The sequence below is a fragment of the Mustela lutreola genome, chromosome 14, assembly GCF_030435805.1.
Source record: "Mustela lutreola isolate mMusLut2 chromosome 14, mMusLut2.pri, whole genome shotgun sequence".
Classification (NCBI taxonomy): Eukaryota; Metazoa; Chordata; class Mammalia; order Carnivora; family Mustelidae; genus Mustela; species Mustela lutreola.
The window spans coordinates 2735364-2762282 of NC_081303.1; the positions used below are offsets into that span (position 1 = coordinate 2735364).

The 26919-nt window shown below is 41.7% G+C and overlaps 1 protein-coding gene and 1 long non-coding RNA gene across 2 annotated transcripts; one reads left to right on the top strand and one right to left on the bottom strand.

The window, feature by feature from the left end:
* Positions 1-2130: 2130 nt before the first annotated feature.
* On the bottom strand, positions 2131-5981 carry LOC131814591 (uncharacterized). Its single transcript, XR_009347360.1, has 2 exons — positions 4854-5981; positions 2131-3784 (listed from the first exon to the last, which is right to left on the bottom strand). It is a non-coding gene; the product is annotated as an uncharacterized LOC131814591 (long non-coding RNA).
* A 1127-nt stretch (positions 5982-7108) lies between these two features.
* Positions 7109-26900, top strand: GORAB (golgin, RAB6 interacting). Its single transcript, XM_059145629.1, has 5 exons — positions 7109-7279; positions 13838-14195; positions 16239-16340; positions 18530-18670; positions 25111-26900. Exons 1-5 carry the CDS (start codon positions 7144-7146, stop codon positions 25565-25567), a joined length of 1194 nt encoding a protein of 397 aa, XP_059001612.1. The 5' UTR covers positions 7109-7143; the 3' UTR covers positions 25568-26900.
* Positions 26901-26919: the final 19 nt, after the last annotated feature.

The following is a 26919-nucleotide window of genomic DNA, read 5'->3' on the forward strand; positions in this document are numbered from 1 at the left end:
TGTGACCCTGCGGGACCTGAGGCCACGCTGACCCCGCGTGGGCTTCGCTCCGGTTTAGCCTCTGGAGCGATGTCCCTCCGCGGAACAGACTTTTAACAGTCCTGATTTTGTGCGCGGTTGCTCCGCCGCTTGCCGGGAGCCGGCCCCTCCCCCCGGGGTCTATCTTCCCGTCGCTTTGGATTCACTTCTCCGCCGGTCCTACCTTTCAGAAAGTGGTTGTTTTTCTGTTTCCAGAATTGCTGTTCTTCTTCTCTTCGATCTGCCGATGGATTTTCAGGTGTTTGCAATCTTTAGATAAGCTATCTAGCTGATCTCCGGCTAGCTGAAGCAGTCTCAGCTTGCTACTTCTCCGCCATCTTGACTCCTCCCCCCTATTTATGAGTTTCTTATACTGTTAAGAAATTATAACACTTATATTACCTGACTGTCAATTTTATATAGTTAAAGAAGTATACTATGATGCCAAACTGATCACTAAAATAATAAAAAAAAGTCATAGCTAATAAGTTACCAATGGAAATGAACAAAATCTTTAGAAAAGAAGAATACAAAAGAAGATAGGGAAAGGGAACAACATATGAGACAAAAAGAGCAAAGACTGGAACGTTTTGTTTTGATTTTAGATTTTAGCTCAGAGGTTTAAGACCTAAACATAATAATCACATTAAATATAAATGGTATCAACACACCAATTAAAAGGCAGAAACTGTTAGATTAGATAGAACAGCAAGACGAACTCTGTGCTGCCTGAAAGAAAGGTACAAATAGGTTAAAAGTGTAAAACAAACAAAAAAAAAACAAGAAAAGGAAAAAGATATATCAAGTTAATATTAGTCAAAGAATTTTAGAGTACTGTATTATATACTCTATTTATATAATATACTATATATACACTATATTTATGTAGTATATTAGTATCAGATTAAGATTTCCGACTAATATTATCAGGCAAAAGAAGGGAAGATTTTGTTATTATAAGTAGATCCAAAAATCAACAAGGCACGCAATCTTAATGATTATACCCTAATAACAGAGCTTTAAGACAGATAAAGCGGGGCACCTGAGTGGCTCAGAAGGTTCAGAGTCTGCCTGTGGCTTAGGTCATGATCTCCAGGTCCTGGGATGGAGCCCCATGTCCTGCTTCCAGCTCAGTGGGGAATCTGCTTCTCTCTCACCCTCTGCCTCTCCCCCCATTCGTGCCCTCTCATTGTCTCTCTCTCTAATGAATAAACAAAATCTTTAAAAAAAAAAAAAAAAAAAGACACATAAAGCAAAACTGACACAAGTGCAAAAAGAAATGGACAAATACACAATTATAGTAGCAAATTTCAAATCTCTTCTCTTAATTGAATAAATAGAAAACCAGTAATGATGTGGAGGACTTAAAAATCACAGTCAACCAAAACTGACTTGATTGGTACTATCAGAACATTCCATCTAATGATAGTAAAATACACACTCATTTTACTTGCACACTAAACACTTCCCAAGAGAGACCACATTCTGGGGCATAAAACAAGTCTCATTAACTATAAAAGTATTCAAATTAGACAAACTACTTCTTTGATCACAACAGAATTAAAATTAAATGAGAGGTCTCTAGAAACCTCCAAGTATTTAAAACTGAACAACACAATTGTGAATAATCAAAACTAAAAGATGAAATTTAAAAAAAACTAAAAAACAACTTGAAGGAAAACAATTTAAAAAATACATTAAAATGCATGGAAATCTGATAAAGCATTCAATAGGAGAAAATTTATAGCACTGAACATTTATTTAGAAAATAAGAAAGGTTTTAAATCAAGGACCTCAATTTCTACTTTAGAAAGAAGAGCAAATGAAACCCAAAGTAAGCATAAAATAGTAAAGATTAGAAAAGAAATAAAAAATGTAGAAAACTAATAAATAGAGGAATTCATTAAAACCAAAAGCTGGTTGTTAAAGAAAAGCAGAATTGATAAGCCTCTAAGGAGAGTGATCAGAGACAAGATACAAATTACCAATATCAGGATTACAGAAGTGTTATCAGTACAAAACCTAATCATTAAAGGATAATAGATGTTGGGGGTCCCCATGCAACCCTTAGTTTTGATAATTAGCACTAGAAAAACTCAAAGAGCTCAGAAATGCTGTTATAGTCACAATTACAGTTTATTACAGTGACCAAATACAAATTAAAATCAGCGAAGGCAATGAGGCTCAGTTGGTTAAGTGTCTGCCTTTGGCTCAGGTCATGATCCTCGAGTCCTGGGATCAAGTCCTGCATTGGGCTTCTTATTCAGCAGTGAATCTGTCTGCTTCTCCCTCTGACCCTCCCTCTTTCTGCTCTTTCTCCCTCATTCTCTCTCTCAAATAAAAAATAAATAAAAATCTTTAAAAAATTCTTATTTTTATGCCAATTCAGTCAACAACTTAGATGAAACAAGTATCTTAAAAGAAAAACCATGAAAAGTCACTCAAGAATAAATAATCTAAACAACCCTATCTCTATCAAAAAAATTAAATTTGATGGTCAAAAAGTTTCCCACAAAGAAAACTCCAGATGGATTCACTGGTATATTCTACCAGACATATAAGGAAGAATTAATATCAAAGCTATGTAAGTCTTCCACAAAATTGAAAAGAAGAAAAAATGTTCCTCATTTGGTGAGATCAGTATTAACCTAATCCCAAAACAAGGCAGACATCACACAAAACAATTACACAGTAGTATCCCTCATGAACATATGCAAAAATTCTAAACAAAATTTTAGCCAATCAAGTCCAAGAATACATAAAAAGCATAATATATTATGGCTAAATCAAGTTGATCACAGGATGCAAGACTGGTGTAACACTGACCAATCAATGCAACTCACCATGTTAATAATCTAAAAAAGAAAAATCCTGTTATCACCTCAACAGACCCAGAAAAAGCATTCAAGAAAATCCATTATCCATTCTGATAAAAGCTCTTAGCAAACTGGGACCAGAAAGGAATTTCAACAGCATAAAAGGCATCTACCAAAAAAACCTAAAACAACACTATATTTAATGGTAGAAGATTTTTATGCTTTTCCCCTAAAATGAGAAACAAGACAGGGTATACGATCTCAGTTCTATTCAACATTATGCTGGTGTGTCTTGGCCAGGGCAATAAGGCAAGAAAAATAAATAAATGGCACGTAGATTCAAAAGAGAGAAGTAAAATTTTGATTTGCAGACATGATCATCCATGTAGAAAATCCAATGAAATCTACCTTAAAAAATGCTGCTATAACTAGTAAGTGTATTTATCATGGTTGACAACAAACAAATCAATTTTATTTCTATATAGCAGATACTCCCCAAAAATTGAATATTGAATTAAAAGTGCTATTTACAATGGGACATGCTATTAACTATTTGGGGATAAATCTGACAGAAGATGTGCAAAATCCATATACCAAAAACTGCAGAATATTGTTGAAATACTATTTTAAGGTTTTGTTAAAAAAAAAAAAAAATTAACAGTATCTTGATTTTTCTCTTCTCAATCTATTTTTAGCTTTTTATTTACTAAGCAATGAGTCCATGGCTGCAACTAGCACTAATGGGGTTAATGTTATTCACCATCAAAGAAATTCATACTAACAAGGCATCTGAGAATACATGAAATGTGGAAATGTTTCACTTCAGTACACGGAAAGGTTTAGTCTTTCAACATTTATGTGAAGGCTCAGTAGGCATCAAACATTCTGTTATGCACTGGTTGAAGAAAAGATGCATCCCCTGATCTTACCGAGCCAGGTGGAGCTGTTACCTAAGAGAGGGAAAGAGAAAGTAAACAAGGAAACAATGCAAATTACTTGAGTTGTAATTAGTGCTGTTACAGCAATAAAGAACACAAAATGGGGGCGGGCTGGAGGGGTGCTGTTTGGATAAGGGGGTTGCTGAAAGTCTAAGTGCACATTCGAGTCAAAACCTGAAGCCGAAATAACCAGACTGAAAAGGGAAAGATTACTGCGGCCAAAAAGGACAGCACGTGGGAAAGCGCTGTGTAGGGCGGCAGGGGGAGAGCTTGACGGGTTCCCGACTCCGTGGGGAGTGCAGGGACTGTGGAGTAGAGGGAAGGATAGGCCTAATGATCGCGTAAGGGAGGCAGGAAGGGCAGAGATCCCACAGGCTCAGGTAGGAACTGGTATTTCATTCCGAGCAGGCCGGGAAGTCATTTCACAGTTCTAACCAGATGACACACACTCGATTTTCACTTTTTAAAAGATCATCTCTAGGGCGCCTGGGTGGCTCAGTGGGTTAAGCCGCTGCCTTCGGCTCAGGTCATGATCTCAGGGTCCTGGGATCGAGTCCCACATCGGGCTCTCTGCTCAGCAGGGAGCCTGCTTCCTCCTCTCTCTCTGCCTGCCTCTCTGCCTGCTTGTGATGTCTGTCTGTCAAATAAATAAAATAAAAAATCTTAAAAAAAATTAAAAAATAAAAGATCATCTCTAGTAGTTCTGGTAGAGAATCCACCAGAGGGAATATAAGGATCGAAGTCATCACAGATGATTCCCTTTTGCCACAAACACATAAAACTGCGGAATAACATGTAACACGTGCTTATTTACAAAGAAGAAAATACGGGGGCGCCCAGTGGCTCAGTCAGCTGAACCTCCAACTCTTGATTTCGGCTCAGGTCGTGATCTCTTCTGCAACAGGGTCCACGCTCGGAGGGGAGTCTGCCCCCTGCCTCCCTTCCCCCTCTCCCACTCGTGCTCCCACACTCCCTCCCCCACTAAATAAATCTTCAGGGGAAAAAAAAAGAAGAAATAGATCCTAGAACGTAAAAGCAAGCAGAAAGGGGCGTAAAAAGCGAACCCAAGGGGGACTCTTACCTGCCCACGAGCGCGGGGTCGGGGCTCCTGTACACGTCTGAGGACAAGGTCGCCCAAGTCAGGTTCCAGCCTGTAGACACTGGTCCCCGTGCCAAGGGGACCAGAGCACACCCGGCCTGCTGCGACCCGAGCCCTGACCATGCGGGGGACAGAGATCCAACTTTAGGGCACGAGCTGAAAGAACGACTCTACATCTGACCCAAAGCCCCCGCAAGACCCAGCGCCCGCGGAACCAGCCTGCAGAGCCCGTCCACCCCCGCCCGCGGACCTCCGCACCGCGAGCACGACGTCGAGGCTACGCTCCCCCAGGGCTCCGCGGCCCCGAGACGCGGGTCACCACGACGGAGAGCCTGGGACTGTCATCTGGACCGACGCCGCTTCCAGTGTGACCTCACGAGCCGGCGCTCATTCGGGGCTGATGAAAACCCCTTTAAAATACCGAGATTTCCGGGGCTCCTGGTAGTTCAGTGGGTTAAAGCCTCTGCCTTCGGCTCAGGTCATGATCCCGGGGTCCTGGGATGGAGCCCCACGTCGGGGGTCTCTGCTCCACGGGGAGCCTGCTTCCTCCTCTCTCTCTGCCTGCCTCTCTGCCTGCTTGTGATCTCTGGCTGTCAAATAAATAAATTAAAAAGAAAAAAATACCGAGATTTCCTTCTCTAATGAGATTATTGATGATGCTTGAAATTCACCCAGAACTTTAAGAAAAGTTTTCGTATAAACTTAACATGGGGCGTGCGGGCGCTTCGTTTTCGCCACACGCTTGGGAACTGGAACCGATCGCATGCCGGACGGCTCCGCCTGCGACAACGTTCGGTCCGCGTCCCGCAGCCTGAGCTTGAGTCCGCGTCCCGCATCCCGGAGCCGGAGCCCGCATCCCGGAGCCGGAGCCTGAGTCCGCGTCCCGGAGCCGGAGCCTGAGTCCGCGTCCCGGAGCCGGAGCCTGAGTCCGCGTCCCGCAGCCGGAGCCTGAGTCCGCGTCCCGCAGCCAGAGCCGGAGCCCGCATCCCGGAGCCAGAGCCGGAGCCCGCATCCCGGAGCCGGAGCCTGAGTTCGCGTCCCGCATCCCGGAGCCGGAGCCTGAGTCCGCGTCCCGCAGCCGGAGTCCGCGTCCTGGAGCCGGAGCCGGAGCCCGAGCCAGAGCCCGCGTCCCACAGCTGGAGCCCGCGTCCCGGAGGGGAGCGCGCACCGCCGGCCCGTCCGAACCGCACCTGGATTCAGGTGCGGGACACGAGTCCACACGGGCCCGCAGGGCTGCGCAGCACGGACGCTACAAGCCGCTCCCGAGTGCGAAGCCCGCAGGCCGCACGCGGACGTCCGATCGCCGGCTCCGTCGCGCCCTCCCGGGACCTCACTCACGCACCCGATCGCGGGGTGCGGCCCCTACTTTCTGCTCAGCTTCGTCCCAGCTGCGGCGAGCACTGGCCCGCGGAGGCCGGGGGAAGGTAACCAACCCCCCGGGGTTTTCTCTTCACGGCGGCGTCTCCGGTGAGAACACGAAGGACGGAGCCGCGGGGCCGTCCTGCCGTGTTTGCACGTGCCTTCGCCCGTCCAGCTCGGCCTGGGAGCGGGGGCGCCGGCCTGCGCTCGAGGCCGAACCAGACCACGAAGGCAGGACCCGGGAGAGCAAAGCGCGGCGTCTCCCGCACGCCGGCGCCGACCCGGCAACGCACCGTCTCTGAACCAAACGCCGACGGGAGACCCTGTTCAGAGAGAGGGGCTGCGGCGTCCCCCGGGAAGAAGCTACAGGTACGCGAGAACCGTTCGCAGGCCGCGGCAACGACCGGCCGTCGGGTCACTCGGGAGACCCAACCCCGCAGGAAGGCCCGCTACACGCGTCGGCTCCCTTCCCCCTGTTCCACCCAGGCCCTCCACACGCTTCCGCACACGGTCTCCGCGCGCCCGGAAAGCCCCGCCCCGCCCCGCCCAGCAAGGGGAAGGCCCCGCCCCAGGCGCTTCCCAGACACCCGGCAGGCAGCTGCGCCCGCGCTTTCCCGCCACCGACGTGCAGCCCCTTCCGAACTGCCTGTTTGTCTCCACCCTCATCGCAGCGCCATTTCTCCCCTTACCACGTGGAGCTGTTAACCCGACGCGGGCAGGAGACAGCGCGAGAGAGCAGACTCGGGTGAAAGACAGAAATGTCTCCGCGGCCGCGATTTCCTCGGGCGGTTTGTCCGGCAGCGCCGGAGGCAGCTCGGACGGAGCCGGGGCCCTGCGACAGGCGAGAGGGGGCCTCGTCGCCGGAGCGCGGAGCGCTGATTGGTCGGTCGGCCGCGGCCGGGAGAGAACCCGGATGTGCCTGGGCCGTCGCGTTGGCAGTCGCGGCTCCGAGGTCCGGGCGTTCTGGGGGCGCGGGCAGCCGAGGCGCATGGCGCGGGGTTGGGCCGGCTTCTCTGACGAGGAGCTGAGGCGACTGAAGCAGGCTAAAGGTAACGGGTCGTGCCGGCGGAGGTGTCGTCCTCGGGTTCAGTGAGGGGAAGGGGCGGGGCTGCCGCTTTGAGGGGCCGGGGGTGGGGAGGACGGTACCGGGTTGGTGTTTGGAGGAGGGGCGGGGGGCTCCGAGGCGCGTGTGTCGGGAGCCGCGGCGCGAGGGGCGAGTCCCAGGAACCGGGATCCTGTTGTGGGAGGGCAAGTTCGGGATTCGGCGCCGGGATGTGGACGTGACTTTCCCCGGCGGAGGGAAGGGGCCCCGGGAGAGGCGGCGCGCCGCCCGCCCCGCGCCGCCTGTGGAAGGCTGCGGGTGAGCCGGGGCCGGGCCCGGGGCGCTGGGGTCGCGGCGCTGGGGTCGCGGGGAGGGGCGGGCGCCGCGTCCGGCTCTGAGGAGTTTTCCCAAGTCGCTGGTGGCTGGGCAGGGGGAGCGCGGGGTCGGCACAGACGCGGGAAGACGGTGCTTTCACAGACGTCTGCAGTCCTGCGTTCGCTCTGGTCGCCGCAGGACCCAGCTCTGCCGGTCGAGCGCGGGAGCCCCTGGGGTTCGGAGAGGTGCGCGTGGGGTCGGACCTGCTGGCCGCGCGGTGAGCGCCTCGCCGGGCCGCGCGCTGTGCTCGCTCGTTTTCTCGTGATGGAGGGACTGGATTTGCTTGGGGAGAAGCTCTCGGGGCGAATCATGCTTTGTGTGTGGTTGACGGTTCACGGCTCTGGAGGTGCCACGCGCTCCAGCCGCCCGGGACCGTCACGGACAGACTCTGCTTGGGAGCAAATGGAAGGAAGCTGGCGTGCGTTCTGTCGGTTCGTGATCAGACTGGTGTTGCTCAGGTGCGTCTGTGCCTTGTCAGCGCGGACGTAAAATCCCAAGGCTGACGTGGACGAAGTGGTCAAGTGGGAACGTAGGGCCAGGGTGGATGATCCCCGTGGAGGGGCTTTTGACTGGCCCAGAGGCCTTCAAGAATTGTATCATAGGGGCGCCTGGGTGGCTCAGTGGGTTGGGCCCCTGCCTTCGGCTCAGGTCATGATCCCAGGGTCCTGGGATCGAGTCCCACATCGGGCTCTCTGCTCAGCAGGGAGCCTGCTTCCTCCTCTCTCTCTGCCTGCCTCTCTGCCTACTTGTGATCTCTCTCTGTCAAATAAGTAAATAAAATCCTTAAAAAAAAAAAAAAAAGAATTGTATCATAAAAGGGATACTACAGTGGACTCCTACCTTGATGTTCTCATACTCCTTCTGCCCTGTGTTTGGAACATGGGTTCACATACTTGCGTGTACAGAGTACCAGTGTCCGTGCTTCCGTCCCACGAAGTGAGAGCTATCAGCTTCTGCATGACACGTTCGGAGATGAAGCAGGCCTCGTCCTTCAAAGCGCCCCGAGTCGAGAGGAGACAAACGATAATGTAACGGGTAATAGGAAGCTTACAAGAGCTTGCTGCAAAGTTAGCTGGGGGTTGGCTGGAGCTTGGAAAGATTTCAGAGATTATGCTTTAGCAGAGGTGAGTTTGCCAAGGGAAAGAAGACTTAATATAGACTAAATTATAACAGTAGATTCATTATGTAGAAGTACGTTTGTAACTATCTCTGCAGTCTGGGATAGAGAAGAGCTGGAAGCATGTTGGTGTCCAGGCCTGTCGTACCATAGGGAGACTTAGAGCACAGTCACCAACCACCAGTCTGTGTCTGCCCTACTTGGCATTTTTGTACACCCGTAGCCAAACACAGTGATTGGCATATAGATCTCGTCGCTGGACCTCTAAATCTTTTTACCTCGGACTTCTCATTTGTAAAACTAGAAGATCTGAACTTTTAATTTTTAAGGCTTCTTCCAGTTGTTCTCCAACCTTAAAAATACAATTAAGTAATCCATGAAGATGGAGTTAGTTGCTAGCAAAAAGATGCATGACAGCACTCTAGAGAAACCCATATGCACATGAGGAAAGATTAAGAATGTTCTTAACGTTCTTTTTTTAAAGATTTTATTTATTTATTTGAGTTAGAGAGGGAGAGAGAGCACACAAGCAGGGGGAGTGGCAGGCAGAGGGTAGAGGAGAAGCAGACTCGTCGCAGAGCAGGATTAAGGTAGGGCTCCATCCCAGGACCCTGGAATCACAACCTGAGCTGAAGGCGGACGCTTAACCGACTGAGCCACCCAGGTGCCCCTGTACTTAGAATTCTTACTGATAGTATTAAAAAGCTGGGAACAAACCAAGTGTTCATTTAAAAAAAGGCAGGGGGGGGATAAGTAAATTGTATTATAACCAGTCCGGTGGGCTGCTGTACAGCTACGTGAATGTATGAAGTATAATGTATGAAGCATTAACATTTGTAAATTTCGTAAATAAAATGCATGAAAAGAGCAAGTCTCAGAAGAGCAACCTGATACCATCTGTAGAAGGACAGAATCATGCGGCATAGGTATATTCTTTGGGAACATAGGACATCAAAGTGCAGGATACTAGAGAGGCAAGGAAATATTATCTGGAAGGGGCAAATACATCGGGAATTTCAACAGTATTGGTAATAATGAAATCAAGTTGAGACAAGTTATGCTACCATAACAAATAGCCCTAATATATCAACTGTTTAAAGTAATGTTTATTTTTCACTCTAGCTTCATGTCCGATATGGTCGGGCAAGTCACTCTTTCCCATATAAGGACTTCACATTGTGTTTTGGGGCTATCATTTAGGGGTTCACCATGGCATGAAGAGAAAAAGGTTGAGAATTGAGCATGAGCAACTCAGTGCTTCTGTCAGTAAATGATCGGTGTCACTCATACTTACCCTTCATTTAACAAAAGCAAGTAATATAATTTGGAGGCCAATAAGTGCAATTATCTGTGTGTTCCAAAAGAGAGGATGACGTCTGTCATTAAATAGCAGTTATGTCTATTATAGTCATATTTTATTTGTAAATGTTACTGTTTTTAATTATCCATCCAGGTTGGATATGTGTCTATAACACATACATGTATTTGATGTATGACTTATTTCCTACTAAAAACTGAAAAAAGTGCAGCTACAATGCTGTCAATGTCTAAAGAAAATATTCATAATTTACTTATTCTTGACACTAGATCTTTGCTGGGTATATTATGAATATCTTCTCTGAATATCTCCTCCTAGCTTGTAACTTGTCTTTTAACTTTTACCTTTTGATAAAGTGTTTAATTTTAATATGGTGAAAATTTTCAACATTTTTGTCTTTTTTTTTTTTTTAAGATTTTATTTATTTATTTGACAGAGAGAAATCACAAGTAGACGGAAAGGCAGGCAGAGAGAGAGGGAAGCAGGCTCCCCGCTGAGCAGAGAACCCGATGCGGGACTCGATCCCAGGACCCTGAGATCATGACCTGAGTGAGCCGAAGGCAGCGGCTTAACCCACTGAGCCACCCAGGTGCCCCAACATTTTTGTGTCTTAAGAACTTAGTACCCTACCATGAGGTGATAGTACCCTACCATAAGATATTAATGTTTATTTTCAATTAAGAGTTTTTAACAGTCATTTTTATTGTAAACTACAACAGATTCAAAACGCTGCATAAAGAAATGTGCTTCTAATAAGAATTTTAAAGTTTTGGGGCGCCTGGGTGGCTCAGTGAGTTAAAGCCTCTGCCTTCGGCTCAGGTCATGATCCCAGGGTCCTGGGATCTAGCCCTGCATCGGGCTTTCTGCTCAGCGTGGAGCCTGCTTCCCCCTCTCTCTCTGCCTGCCTCTCTGCCTACTTGTGATCTCTGTTTGTCAAATAAATAAATAAAATCTTAAAAAAAAAAGAATTTTAAAGTTTTGATTTGACATTAAGCCCTTAACCCATTTGGGGAATGTTTTGTTTGTTTTTGTATGGTGTGAGGTATGGTATTATCTTTTGCTTACAGCAGTTTTTTCTTCACGTCCATTTACTGAATGAGGCCACCTTCTGCTTTTGATAGGCCGGGCCATCTCAGTCATGTACCAGTGCTCCGTGCATGTCTGAGCCTCTCCCTGGGTTCTCTCTTCTATTTCATGAGTCATTTGTCTGTTCCTGTGCTCTCTGTCCTGCTCCATTGGTCTGTCTATTCTTTCACGAATACCAACTGTCTTTATTATTGCAGCTTAATAGTGGGTTTTGAAGTCAAGTAATGCCAGTCCTGCAGTTTTTATTCTGAATACCTCAGAATACTGGGTATTCTGAGTCTTTTGCCTCTCCGTATAAACTGGAAAGTCATTGTGTCAGTTTGCACAAAATATCTTGTCTGGAATTTTGATTGGGATTGCAGTGGATCTGTAGATCAAGTTGAGATGAACTGACATCTTGACGGTATTGAATCTTTTGTTCATGAATATGGAATATCTCTCCATTTAGTTCTTTGATTTCCTTACCAGAGTTTGTAGTTTTCTTTATAGATCTTCTGGTTTCTTATATTTATTTCTAAATATTACATGTTTTTTTAGTGTTAATGCAAATGGCATCGTGTTTTTAATTTCAAATTCTACTTGCTCATTGTTGGTACATAGGAAGGCATTTGACTTTTGTATATTAATCTTGCATTCTGCAACCTTTTATAATGGCTTATTAGTTCCAGGTATTTTTATATCATATGTTCTATTTTTAAGTGGTCTAGTTTATTGTTTGATTTATTACTTGTTACTTGATTATTGTAGCAGTTTTAATTTCATATGCAGGTTCTGTGAAAATGCAAAATACAATGGAAGCTGCAGTACTGATTTCGTAGGGACTATTAATTCAGCTTCGTGAGCGTAGCAGGGAAGTAAACAGTCTCAGTGGCATTTTCTGATGGTGCGGCTAAAGACCTGTGGTTAAGAATAAGTTTCTGTCCCAGAATAGAGGGGGCTACTTTGTGTTTCTGGCAAAAGCAAACAGTAATAACATTTTACTTTTGATGGTACATGTATCTTCTAAAGATATTTTCTTTGCCTGTTTCATTTAATCCTTACACAAACTCCATGAGTTAAGTAGAGCAGGTAAATTTTCACCCCTTTGACATATGAAGAAACTGAGGTGTGGAATAATTAATTGACTTGCTTAAGATTATTGAGCTGGACAAAAGCAGTACTGGAACTGTGACTCTAGAGCTTTTAATTCTCCTTTGGAAGATTTAAATACTAGGCTTGTTTTGCTTCAGAAGTCAATGTACAGAATTTTAAAAGCTCTATTTGAGTTCCTTCACAGGGACTTCACCACAGTTTCTTTTCCCAGGTATTTTGTAAACCATATCATTTACAGATCTTATTAAATACAGTGTGATAGTGAGTAAATTTTCCCACACTCTGTCTTAAAAGGTTAACACTGACATGGATAACCCAAAAAGTATAGTGAGGTTTATTTATTTTATAGTGCTTTTTTTTTTTTTTTTTTTTTTTAAATTTTTTATTTTTTATAAACATATATTTTTTATAAACATATATTTTTATCCCCAGGTCTGTGAATCACCAGGTTTACACACTTCACAGCACTCACCAAATCACATACCCTCCCCAATGTCCATAATCCCACCCCCTTCTCCCCAACCCCCTCCCCCCGGCAACCCTCAGTTTGTTTTGTGAGATTAAGAGTCACTTATGGTTTGTCTCCCTCCCAATCCCATCTTGTTTCATTTATTCTTCTACCCATTTAAGCCTCCATGTTGCATCACCACTTCCTCATATCAGGGAGATCATATGATAGTTGTCTTTCTCTGCTTGACTTATTTCGCTAAGCATGATACGCTCTAGTTCCATCCACGTTGTTGCAAATGGCAAGATTTCATTTCTTTTGATGGCTGCATAGTATTCCATTGTGTATATATACCACATCTTCTTGATCCATTCATCTGTTGATGGACATCTAGGTTCTTTCCATAGTTTGGCTATTGTGGACATTGCTGCTGCTATAGTGCTTTAAAAAAAAATATTCCTCCCAGTTGTTTTATCATCCTCTATTGGTTTGCTTAGGCTGCTATTAAAATTAGCTTGCATATATTGATTAAAGGCTAACTGACTTTGGGGAACACTACCTTGCTCTGCTCTGGAAGATGAAAGCTAACAATTGAGGGTTAACTAGCATTCTTGGAAATAAGAGATTTCATTATACTTCGTGCATATCATCTACCTATGTATCAGATAGGCCTAAGATCTGCTATTAAGAAAGGTGTAGCCTGTCTGTAAATGCAGCCACCATTTTAGTTCAGGAGAGCAGATAGAATCATAAATCAAATTTAAGACCAATCAAGGATGCATTTGCCTACCTTGTGTGGTCAAATTAGTTGATTGTTGAGGCAGTTCTCAATTCAAGTTGAAAAAGAAGCCTTGCATTTTTATTCTGAGGCCTAACTCAGCAGACAAATGGACATCTTTTAAGGTAAATTTTGAGTTGGGACAGTTTTTTAAAAATATTAACAGTGTGATTGGAGAACTATTAAAATGCTATGGGAAGATGGCTGTTTTTCCCTGGGCTTTTTGGTAGGGAAGAAGGGAGAAGTCCTGTAGAATGATCCTCAGAGTTTAATGTTAATCCTTTATTTTCTTAGAGAAACTCTGCTTGCTGCTCACACAAGGGAACTTTTCTCCACTCTCTTTTCGCACAGATCCATTTGAACCACAGCGACGTCTCCCTGTGAAGAAAAGTCGACAACAACTTCAGCGGGAAAAAGCTCTTCAAGAGCAAAGCCAAAAACTTGGACTTCAAGATGGATCAAGCTCAGTACCTCCAGAGCAGCTGCTTTCTGCACCAAAATCAAGCTTTAATAGTCCAGGACCACATTCTTCTCTCCGTGTTCCTCCTGGTCCTCTTACACTCGCCTCTCTTGTCGGTGATGGAAAATCACAGGGGACTGAAAGTCCACCAAGGGAACTGGGACTTGAGAATTCCCATGATAGTCACAAAAACACCGAGGTTCTGCCCCCAAAGCCAGACTGCAGAATGGAAAAAAAGAAAGTGGAATTGTTAGTAAGTCTATATATCCGTGAGACTTTTTTCCATTTTACTTTTTTTTCCTCAGTTAGGCTTTGAAGAAATAATAGTTTTAACATTTTCTCCTTTATGTGCTAACCTAGAAGTATAATGCATAACCTGTTAAAGAATCCTACCCCTAAATGTATTGTAAGCGTTAGTGTTGGGCGCACCGTACATTTGACGTCACTTGGTCTTTGCAGCAGCCTACAGTACCTATTCATGATGTTCTCTCCGTAGATCTCTTGGACTCAGAAAAGATAACTTTATTCGCAAAGCAAATACATAACTAGTACGTAGCAGAGTTGGAGTTCACGTTTAGGTCTTTCTGGACCCATATGTGAAGAGATACGAAAGGATGGTCCAAGGAAAGTTGAAACGGAGAGAACTAATAAAACAACTCAGCTCCGCCTTAGATTTCTTTTTATTCTTTGTTTATTGTGCTTTTATAGAAACTACCTCCAGAATTTAGTTTAGAGACATTCTTTATGGAAATTGCCATTCTATCACTTGTGAGTTCTCAAAATATTTATCCTATAGCTTATGTTTTAATATCCGCTCATGTTTGTTTCTTCCTGGTTTATCAGTTTTCTGTTTTCTGAGTCTCACGGTATCTTGGGATTTCTCTGATCCAGATTCTATGCTGTGAGTTCACAACCCAGAGATCATTTTTACAAGAGCTACAAAGCCTCTTGAATTCTGAAAACAACATTGAACAAGTGCATACATTTAAATGTCTTTAAATGTAGTTTATCTACACAGACCTGAGACCAGTAGGGAGGGTGGGTTTAAATTGAGCTGGACAATTTAGAATGTTGTTAGGAAAAAGAATTTTTAGGTACTTGGGAAAATTTTCATAGAAGACGTGCAATTTGGGGGACTGTTGTTGAAAAGGAGGAATTCTGAGCCTATAAGAAAGGGAAAGGAAAGATCTATCCTACAGAATGCTCGGAGATGGCATCTCACATCTCTGGAAGAGGCAGAAGTGAGGCCGGAGAATAGGAGAGAATGAGGGAGATGAAGGAGGATGTGGAAGCTGAGGCTTCCGGTCTGTCGAGCTCCCTGATACAGTCGTGCATCACGAAAGCCTCCAGGGAGCGATACCCTGATCAAAACAGAGGTTAGAGAAAATGGAGGTGTCTGCATTGCAGCGCATTCAGGGGAGGGCGCTGGCTGAACTGGAACTCAAGCACTGGGTGAGAAGATGCCTGCGATCGTGAAAATGAGAGTGGCCCCGTGCCAGGAGAGTGGCCCCGTGCCAGGTCCAGGGTGGAGGCGGTGGGAATGGGGAAAAAAGTGATTAATGTGGAACTGGTTACTAGGTCTAGGACTAGAGAATTTTGATAACGATGGCCGTAAGAAATGACAGTAAAAGGAATGAATAGCTTGATTGTGACCTTGTTTGAGTTGATATCATGTTGTTGAATTTATGAGAAATTTTAATCTAAGTCTCTCAGAATTGAACAGATGGAAAGCTACTTTCAGATCTTTGAAGTTTCTTGGTAGCCCAGCATTCAAAACTTAGCTCATGGTGTTTTACTCTGTTTAAAAATGTTTGAGAGCTGGAAGTAAGCAAATTAAAAAAAAAAATGAAATAAATGTTGTTTATTATCCTGAGAGTGTTAAGTGGTAGAGACTTTCAGTATAGAAACTCTAAAAGATAAAACATGGTATTAGCTAGATGTCAATTTATTTTGCTCTCCATTTTGCATATAATACATAATTAACTTATACAACTTTCTTTGTTCTCCTAAGAAACGCCATAGTACTCTGGCTTCCAGTTTGTGGCTTCCTAGATTATATACATATAATGGATTTCAGAGGTCCAGTTTATGTAAGCCTTCTTGACTTCAAATCATAATCTTGGTTCCTATTAGAACAAAATAATGAGCTGCAGATGGGTTCCTTTTAAGAGGGTTTTTGAAAGAAAATATACATAATCTGGTTGATTAAATTTTATACAAAGGGGGGCTTAGCCTGGTAAGGTGTAGGATGGGGTTTCAAAAACTAATTTTTCTAAATTTTTTGTTCCCTAGGCAAGAAAAGTCTCGTTGGGAAGTCCTCCAGGAGGAACAACGGCTAATGGAAGAGAAAAATAAACGTAAGAAAGCTCTTTTGGCTAAAGCTATTGCAGAAAGGTGAGGCACCTGAACTAGGAGAGGTTGTTAGTAACCTGGGATCGGTTCTGTCATGTTCTGTATTTGTTTTCCCTTGTCTCTTTTGATAAATTGACATTTTCTCTACAACATTCCTTTTTAATTGTTTTTTGTAAAGTAGGTTCCATGCCCAGTATGGGGCTTGACCTCAACAACCCTGAGATCAGGAGTCACATACTCTACTGACTGAGCCAGCCAGGCAGCCCTCTACAGTGTTACTTTTAAACTATACAAATTATCTTTTATAAATGATACTGAAATTCCAGTGTTCATTTATTAAAGAGGACTTTGTAAGCCTAAACTATACCAAATTTGTGAATACAGATGCAGTTAGAACTTCAGAATCAACATCAGTGTTTTCCATTTTAACCATCTACACATCCTAAGGAAATGGTGAATAGCCATCAGGATAAGTGTATTAGCAACAAATGCAGGTTTTAATTTTGATACGGGGAGGCTCTAGTCATGCATCATGTAAAAGAGTTAAGATTATTTATTCCACATAAGTGACTCCACTCCCAGAAATCTTAATTGTGTTTTCTATGGATATTTTTCTTGAATAATTTACCTGCCCTCACTAATACACAATACAATGTTTCATCAGTGATTCAAGGTCACCATTGTGAGCCCTTTGCGCTATTAACATGCACTTCGACTTTTCTGTCCCCTCCCAGTGTCGGTTTGTTTTCCCTTTAGTACACTGTGCTAGCCTCCAACAGCAGTATTCCCATTTGAGCCACTTTCCACCTCTCTCACCTAATCTTTCTGCCCTTTTAGTTTGTAATTTCCAGTGTGCTGTGGCCTTAGGAAACCAAACTTAGTCAATGAAATAATGGTTGAGAATAGTAAGAATGAAATGCAAGCGATATTGTTGGCATTTTCTTTTCAGATCTCCAGAAAAAACCTGGCAAAACTGTTGGTTATTGAAGCTGGTGTATATGTTGGGGGAGGGGTAGGGACAGGGCTAGAGAGAAGGGCAGGTAGGTGTATGAGTCATTCAGAATTTATCTGTCAGGGATATACGTATTTGAAAATGATGATTTTTTTTTCTTCAGTTAGTGCCCCTTGATCTTTCATGAAACATAGGAAATATGCAACTAACTGAACTTACATTTCAAGAAAAACAACAACATGATTATTGAAAGTGAAAAGTGATTTTAGAAATCACTTCAGTTACTAGTCTTCAGCTTCAGAAGGGGAAGCTGTTCACTGGGGATTTTACAAAAAGATTTATAGGCTCAACACTTGTCCTTTGTTTGCATTTGGTTGAAGACAAAAAGTACTGATACAGGCAGAAATGTAAGGAAACATAACCTGATTAGATTATTAATAAATGCACCAGTGAAGTACTTACTGTTAACTTTTTATAGGCAGAAAACAAGTGAAAATGCATAATGGAGTAGAAATCAGGAGATTATAAGTGGAAATATAGTGGTTTTCTGGGGGAGTTTTATTCTGTGAGAATGGGCATGAAACTTTGAAATAAGTGAAATCAGATTGAAGGTTGGCTTTTGTATTCTGTTTTTTCAGTGTGTTTGGGGGTGGTGAGGGCACTGAAGTTGAATGTGCTTTTAAACAAAGGGTTAAGAGTATTTGGTTTTGAGCCCCTGAAGGAATTTTGAGGAACTGTAATATTGCCGAAAAAGCAAAAATTAAAGTAATAAAACTTTGGAGGAAATGGGTCCTAAAAAGGTTAAAACCAAAAAATATAAAGAAATGGTGTTTAATACAGGCATCAGTTCTTTGTCCACTAAGTATCAAACACATGAAAATGGGCTTAGCAAGAATTTAAGGCTAGAAATTTAGAAAGCTTTGTTGGATGTTCCATGTAAAGAGAATACAGATCTATTCTTTCAGTGTTTACTCTCATCCTCGTGAATAAACATAGACCGATAAGTGAACTATTCATTTTTTGTTTTTTTTTTAATCTTACATTTTCCTTTGTGTTTTGGAATAATAAGGGAAAACAGAACAAATGCAGTCTTAGAGATAAACCAAAATGTTGCCAGCATTTGTTTTATTTCAATTTGTGCTGGGGTTTTTTTTTTCCTAATTTTTAAAAATTATACATTAAAGTCATATTATATATACAGTAGGTTGCTTTTTTCACTTAATATTGTGTATAGATACGTGATTTTAAAATGTTTTTATTTTTCTATTCATTTTTCTAGATCTAAAAGAACTCAAGCAGAGACCTTGAAACTAAAGCGGATTCAAAAGGAGTTACAGGCTCTAGATGACATGGTGTCAGCTGACATTGGAATCCTCAGAAACCGGATAGATCAGGCCAGCCTCGAGTATTCGTGTGCGCGGTGAGTTGAGAGAACTCTGACCCAGCAGTCAGAGAAAATTAATGTTTATGGCCAGCAGAGCCAGGAGCTCTCAGGTATGTTGTCATTGAAGCCTCGTAACAGTACCATTAGGTGCTCTCTTCCTGTTTGGTACTAAATGCAGCATAAGTCTTCCTTAAATTTGGCCCACCCTAGTTCATATTCCTGTTACAGCGTGTCTTGCATTATTTATTTACGTTTTAGTCTTTCTTGCTAAACCATCAGCTATGTAATGTTTGGGACTCTTAAGTGTCTAAATGACTTGACCCCAAATTCTGTTGTTCTAACACCAACTCTGTACTCTTTCTATTAAGAAATTTTGGTTATCTGAGATGGTCCTTAGAGATTAGCCTAATTCTCATTTCAGTTTTCATCAAAGAAAGAAAATCTAGCTTTTTTTTTTTTTTAAAGCCTGTGAGTATTTTAAAGAAAATACCACTCTGTCTTGAAAGCTTGAAGATTTTTCTATTTTTGTTTTTCTTTTCAGTTGTATTCTGATACAGTAGTTTGCTATCATGTGTTTTCTTGGTTTCAACCATTGGCATTTTTTAGTGAAAAATTCATCGTAGAGAATTTTCAAAATGAACTAACACATGTAAAGGATTACATGAACTTTGCAAGCAGAAAAAAGGGCAAAAAATTACGTCCAATTTCAGGGTTTTCAGTCCTTTCAGCATTGCTTTAATCATCCTGAATTGTCTTTTTTCACAAGGGAATGCCATGTTAATGACTCAGTTTTGCATCTCTCTCTGTAACACTAGAAATCAATCAGAATGCCTCATTAGTCCAGGGTAAACCACAGCATCAGAATGTTTATTTAACAGTTTAATAAAGCAGAAATGCTTGATTGTGGTTTTTAACTCAGGGTTTATTAAGAAAGAGGTTTGTGGTGTCCTTGTGATTTTCGTAATTGTTTGACCATATGTTATTAGGCTTAATGGGTTGCCTTTATTAATTAGCTGCTTAACTTAATGTCATCAGTAGCTGATAACTGGAGGTTCCAGATTTCTATTAATAAGGTCTTTAAGGAAGTAACCAAGATTTTATTAAGATAAAACTAATCCTGGATTTTCAGTGTATTTTATTCTCTGTAAACTTAAGTTTACCAGAGGAACACTCTTAGGCCTTTGTAGCCCTTTATATGAATAATTCAGATTATTATGGATACCTTTACAGAAAATCATGTCATTATATTTTAATTCTGTGGTAGAGGAGGCTGGAGAAGGATACTTTTGTTTACTGAACATAATATAAGAAATGTCAGTTTTAGTCTTCAGAGAACACAAAGAAGGTTGGATTACTGGTTAAAGAAGAAAACATCCCATAATATATAAGTGTGTTTAATGAAATTTTAGTAAGTTTTTACATAGTAAAAATTTTTAGATAAAATTTTACGTCTTTTAACAAAGATGGCAATTTCTCGTGGTATTGATACTGACATAGTTGTATGTGAATATCCATATTGTATGTGTGAGGCTGTCTTTAAAAAGCTAAGATGTTGAGAGAAATCAAAGAGAAGCCATAGACAATTGTGATTAGGACCAGTGTTGTATCTGGTTCAGTCATAAGATTAAAACATTTTCTAAATTTACATCTGTGGTTATTGAGAAATTAGAGGTTGGTGATACAGTATTGTAGTTTAGATTTCTACTGGTAGCTAATCCCCAAGGCAGCCAGTTTCTCTTGGAGATCTTGTGTTTTTTTTCTTTTTAAATAAAAATATTATTATATTTTTTTAGTATAGTGCAGTATCCACAAAAGTTTCTTAGATAGTTAATAGTCCAGACTTTGCTTTAAAATTAGTTTCTATAGGGCATTGTTAGAATAGATCACTTTAAGGAGACCAACACTTTGAGTGAAGCAAATTGAGAGAATTATTGCTTCTCTTCCCATCTGTGATTACCAGGCTACTGTATGCTTCATTAGACCACCTTGTGAAACAGAGTGGCTGTGTGTAGAACATTTCTTTGACCCTTCGTGGACCAGGAAATACTATAATTGGTGTTTGCTATCTATGTTTAATAGATGCTCCCATTAACATAAACACTTACATGTGCATACACATACACACATATATACTTAAATGTTTTATGTATAATTTATAGAAGTAAAAATAATAGGGATTGTGGAAAACAGCTCTTTATTAACAATTTTAATAAGAATGTAAGCATAGAAGACCTCTTTGTGTCAAATAACGTTTGACTCCCAACATCATGGAAAGCTGAAAGAATGCAGTTACATCCTTTCACAACACAAGACGGTCCAAGTACTTAAAATACTGTGTGATCGAATTCTTTCTGTTGGAATTATTAACTCCAAGAGAATAGTATTTCCTTTTTATACTCAGAAATATGTTTTTTCTTCATTGACTCTGAGCTTGAGAAAGTTCATCTAGAACATGTTTTTCTCAAGTCTCCTACTCTTGAGATTTCACCGTATGGGATCAGTTTCACCATCTAGAACCTAGACTGCTGTTTCGGCCTTGATATTAGGTTCAGAGGGCTGCTCTAACAAGTTACCACAAACTGGGTGATTTAAAACACAGAAATTTATTCTCTTATATTTCTGGAAGCCAGAAGTTTGAAATCCGGGCGTTGGCAGGGTCGGTCTTCTTCAGAGACTTCAGGGCAGAATCCATTCCTTGCCTCTCCCAGTCCGTGGGAGCTGCGGGTACTCCTTGGCTTGTGGCTGCACCAAGTTCTGGGCTTCTGTAGTCACATTGCTTCCTCCTCTTCTCTTTCAAAACTTCCTCTGCCTCCTTCTTAAAAGGATACATGTGACTGTATTTAGGGTGCAGCTGGATGATTCAGAATAAACTCCTTTCAGAATCTTTAACTTAATCACATCTCTTACCATGTAAGATAATATTCACAGATTCTGGGGATTAGGAAGTGAGTATCTGTGGGTGGCCATGTTTTTAACCTACCACAACATTGGTCTTTTGATTTGTCTAATAGCTGCGACATGTCTTCATCTGTCAACTTTCTCTACTTTGTCACTGTGGGCAGAAAATGAAAAATACTAATTCTGAAGTGCGTTTAGTGAAAGCTGAAAATAGATTACAGATACGGTGTTTCTACTCTTTTTTTTTTTTTTAGATCTTTTTGAAAGATGATGTAATACTTTGAACAAAACAGTAAGGAAACTAAGCAATGATTATTTATTTTCACTGGGGCATCATCCTTTAGGTCATTCCATCATTCTCTGTTTTCTTATTAATGTTTTTCTGCATAAATGGGAATAATTGATGAGTAATAAGGAAATAATTCCCAGGGTGATAAAATGGCAAAATATTTCAAGATACAGGAACAATATATCCTATCTCAACAGTCCTACAATGTATCTCAGATGTATAAAAGGATCCAATGGGCCCATACAGTAATTGCAAAATGTAGTTTTATTCTGTCCTTTCTTAGTATAAGAACCTTTATATGTTGATCCTTACAAATAGTTAGAACTGCTTGGAAAAGGAACAAGAAAACTAAAAGTGGACCAGTGGAACCAAACAGCATGCCATGGGTTAATGGTTGAGTTCTTAAAAAATATCAGGATACCAAAACCAAGAGACAGATTCTAGAATCCTTTAAATAACATTCATTAAATCACTCGATGTCCCCTTTAAAATAACAAAACAATTCTGTAATTACATTTCCAGTTCAATTTATTTTACTGCGTTACGTATAATGCTCTTACTATTCTGTCCCAAAACGTCATCATACTGAATTGGTATTATTCACCCGACCCTCCGTCTTGCAGTGCAGTTTGTGAAATTAATCAATATTTCAAACATAAATCACTCTGTGCACGAATATATATGCATGTTTCTGGCCAGAGGAACTTTAAGTAAATAAACAAAATGCAAAATCTTCAGTGATTTATCCAGGGTGAAAGATCAATGGAAACCTAGGGACCTATTTGCAAATTTAATTTCAATTCAGCATTCATGAGCCCAGTCAGTAAATCTTTACTAGCTGACTCTGGCTGGCTGAGGGAGACCCCAGACCACAGAAAGGAGGTTTGAGCTGGGGGAAGGGGCAAAGTATCATATACCTGTGGAGATATTGTCAGAGCTCTTAAGCTTAATGCAAGAACATTCATAAACAGGACATGTTACAAAGTTTGAAAATGAGGGATTCACATGTCCAACAAGGCTCCTTTGGAAATAATTCTTTTATCATAGAGGGTAATTGAAAAACAGCTAGTTTTCTCATTCTTAGAGTTACTAGGTGACAGTTAAAAAAAAAAAAAAGAATGGTAAATGAACATTATATAAATAACAGTTTTCAAGTATAAACACCGAGTCCTGAAACTTTGCCTAATTTTAGCTTGAGATACACTACGTGTTTAGTGATAATGCTTTTGGATTCTGGTGCTCTGAAGAAGTTCTGTTTCTTAAGTGCCTACCAGGCACCGGGTGAGACACTTTCCCTATTTATACCATTTAATCTTAATGCTCCTATGAAGTAATAATATCATTGCCATTTTACAAATAAACCAAAACTCAGATGAACATACTACCAAGGATCGCTGTACTACAATTTTCAGACGTGGCACGTATATTCTCCAGCCTCTTCCTTAGGAACTAGGTGTGTGTTATACTCATGGTGCTGACCCTGGGCCACACCTAATTAAAACAAGGATGGGCCACTGACTCCAGAACATTCAGGCCAGAGGCTAAATAGGAGTCGGTGGCCTGGCTGGATGCTAGGAGCTCTGTCCAAACTAATGCGCCACGCTCAGCCAACCTGGTTCCCTCCCTCCCCCAGCCGCCCGCCATTACAGGGTAACTGAGTGGAGTGTATATGGTGCAGAGCCACAGCTGGCGGCCGTATTGGGCTGCAGGTACGATTGGAAAGCCACAATGAGAGAAACTGTGGTTGCTGAGCATTAAAGAGAATAGTTTTTGATTCTGATGACATGCTTGTGAGATTGCCTCTTGTATCCTACAATAAAACCCACTTTTCACCTGAGCTAGTTTGACTGGACATCTGTTCTTTACATCCAGAAAAGGCCTTGACCAAAACAGGTATATACACAGTAAATGGCAAAGGCAGGTTTTGAACCATAGCTTTTCTAAAAATCAAATCCTTTCATTTTTTTCACTATATTCTTTTTCAAGACAGAGAATCTTGCGTTAGGAGATAAAACTGTTTCTGTTTTGCTGTAACTGTAGTGCCAGAAAGTACTTACTACATTGAGTTGATGTAGGCATTCGTAAAGGTAAGGCACCATGACTTTCACAACTGTTAGTGGTAATTAAACTGAAAAATTAGTTGATAAATGTGGGTCATTCTCTTTTCCTGGCCGAAAGAAAAGGTAAAAGACAGTAAACTGACTAGTTTTTCTTTTTGTGTCAACCTAATACAAAGGAAAAAAAGAGACATTACAGGGTAACTTCCCCAGCAGAATCACCTTACTTCTAAGACTGGTGTTGCCTATCTTTGGAATGAGTGTGTGTGTGTGTGTGTGTGTGTAAATAGAAAAATGCCCTAAACAAAGTCTAACAGTAGTCTGTTGTTGCAGAATGGAGAGGGAACAACTTAACCCAGGGATTCTCAACGGGGGGCAGTTTTTGCCCCTGAGGAGATTTTTGGTTGCATCTGGAGACCTTTTTGGTTATTACAAATATTTGGTGCTACCAGTGGATGGGAGAAAGCCCATGATGTTGCTGTACATCCTACAGTGTACAGGACTGCTCCCTAGAACAGAGAATGATATGTCCAAGTGGTTAATAGTGCCAGCATTGAGAAATCCATCCTAAACCTATCCTGAAATGTTTCTGTTCTTCTTGATGCTTGCTTCTTGCCTCACCTAGTATCATTTACATTCACCTTGCAACCACTGTCCATATCCTTCTCTACCAAGATTCTTCTTCCTTTTCTTATCTGTTAAGAGATACAGATTTTCTTCTCTTATTTTGTTTGGCCTCTCATACATGTTGACCAGTTGTGTGCTGGAGCTAGGTTACACTGGTTCATGAGAGCAGATTTTGTGTATCTCTTTCCAGTTCTGCAGTTAGTGATGTCACATTAACAGCCTGAAATTGGCCATGGTGGTGATAGTTATAATGCAGAAATTGAGAAACACCTACAAATCTGGGCTCTCCCTGACCAGAGCTAACTCACCACTGAATTAACCTCTCAGCCTGCTTTCATCCAAGCCCAGCTTCGGAAAGAGGAAATGAATGCAGAAGAATGTCATTACATTAGGAGGGTCCAAATGTGGATGTTGTAAAAGTTTCAGCATCACCAGCCTGGTTTGTCTGACATGTAGGACAAGTGTACATAAAATATGAGTATCCATATCTGCATTATACTTCTTCATTTTTTCCCAATTCTGGAGTTTAATTGTTTCTAGGCCCTCCTTTGAATATCTTCTTAAGTGGAAAACCAACGGACCGATCTTTGTACCTGTCCCTACAGGAAGCGCTATGACAGGGCTGAAGCAGAGTATGTCGCGGCGAAGCTAGAGCTACAGCGCAAGACTGAGACTAAAGAGCGACTCACTGAGCACCTCTGTACCATCATACAGCAGAACGAGCTCCGCAAGGCTAAGAAGTTGGAAGAGTTGATGCAGCAGCTGGATGTACAAGCTGACGAGGAGACTCTGGAGCTCGAAGTGGAGGTGGAGAGATTGCTTTACGAGCAAGAAACCGGAGCAGGGAAACAGGTGCTTCACTTGGAGAGGCCGTTTCAGCCCTCTGGGGAGAGTGTGACATTAGGATTTGCCAAAGAGAGCAAAAATGATCAAGAACACGCCACTTCCCTAAAGATAGATGAACAGCGTGAAAATCCCAGCAGCATTCCCCTTCAAAGTCCAGGCCAAAATCAAGAAATTAAAACTCTTGTAAAGGCCATTTCAGCTGCTCGGACCACATGAAGTGCCGGCGTTTGTTCATGTGGCTAGTACAGGGTTCAGTAGCGCGCGCTTCTGCTGGAGATCATGCCGTGAGCTCGGATAAGTGCGCTTTAAAACTGTGTTAATTTTTGAATCCCTGATTAGTTTTAGTAGAACACGTTTGACATTCTAAACCCTCACATGATGCTAATTTTCTACGGAGGCGCACAGCTCACCTTGATCCCGGGCCAGTTCCCTTGGTGTACCCTGATAACTGGGGGAGAACAGACAACCTAAAAAGACAGAAGAAAAACTACATGGTTAAGAGTGTTGCTGGACCAGGTAAATATGGAAAAGTAAAAGGGAAAATAATACTTAACACCTCACCGAACTCGTTTGACTTCTCCTAGGAGAGGTGTTGATGATGAGAGTCCTATTTTGTGTGGTCAGTAAAGAGACACCAAAATTAACATGTGAAAAGAGGCAGAAGGAGAAAGAAAACAAACAAAAGTAGCATGTTGAATTATTTATTGGATCATAACTAGAGCTGCAAAACACAACTTGGGAGATGGAGTTTACGAAAGACACTTAAGTAATGTTATTTTTGTCTTCAATTTGCCTTCTAAATGGCTTTAATTCACACCCTAAGTTTTGATTACTTGATACACACACACAAATATAACACTAATACACGTAACTTTACTGTTAATACATGTTTTTAATCAGCACATTGTTTAAATCTAGACAGCGAAAACATTTCTACAGCGAGGGTGAAAATAATACAGGAATCCTATCAAAAAAAATTGATACACTTTCTAAAGTTATTAGGAAATATGTGTTGAATGTAAATTATCATAAAACATTTAAATTGTTAAAATGATGATTTTCTTAATGTTTTGATAGTTTGTTAATTATTGTCATTAATTCTTGGCCACCATGTTGTGCTGTATGTGAATGTGTAAATAAATACTGTTGGTTTGTCACAGAATCCGTGAATTCACATTAAATCGTGATCTATTTATCAGAAATTCCAAAAAATAGAAATACTACATTTTAAGTCTTGAAAAAAGAACTGCTATAAAAGAGAATAAGGACAAATGTAATATTGTATTTATAGTAATGCTGAAAAAGTTGGGTACATTCTATTTTTAAATGAGTTTGTTTGAGGGTATCCTAGCAGTGTGGATGAGCTGTGTATTTTTATATTATGTAATTTGAGTTAAAATTATAGCTTTCCATTACTGACTTCTCTAAACAGGCATTTATATAGATAGTTGTGTTTTTATTTATGAATGATAGTCCTAAAAACTGAAAGCATCATTGTCCAATATACTCTTATTTTTCTAAGTAATAAACGAGTCTGATACATCTATAATGTGGTCTTTTGTTTACTC

Coding starts and splice junctions, on each gene's coding strand:
- GORAB (XM_059145629.1), top strand. CDS start 7,144: ATGTGCCTGGGCCGTCGCGTTGGCAGTCGCGGCTCCGAGGTCCGGGCG. Junction 14,196..16,238: donor GAAAAAAAGAAAGTGGAATT/GTTAGTAAGTCT, acceptor TTTGTTCCCTAG/GCAAGAAAAGTCTCGTTGGG. Junction 18,671..25,110: donor CTCGAGTATTCGTGTGCGCG/GTGAGTTGAGAG, acceptor CTGTCCCTACAG/GAAGCGCTATGACAGGGCTG.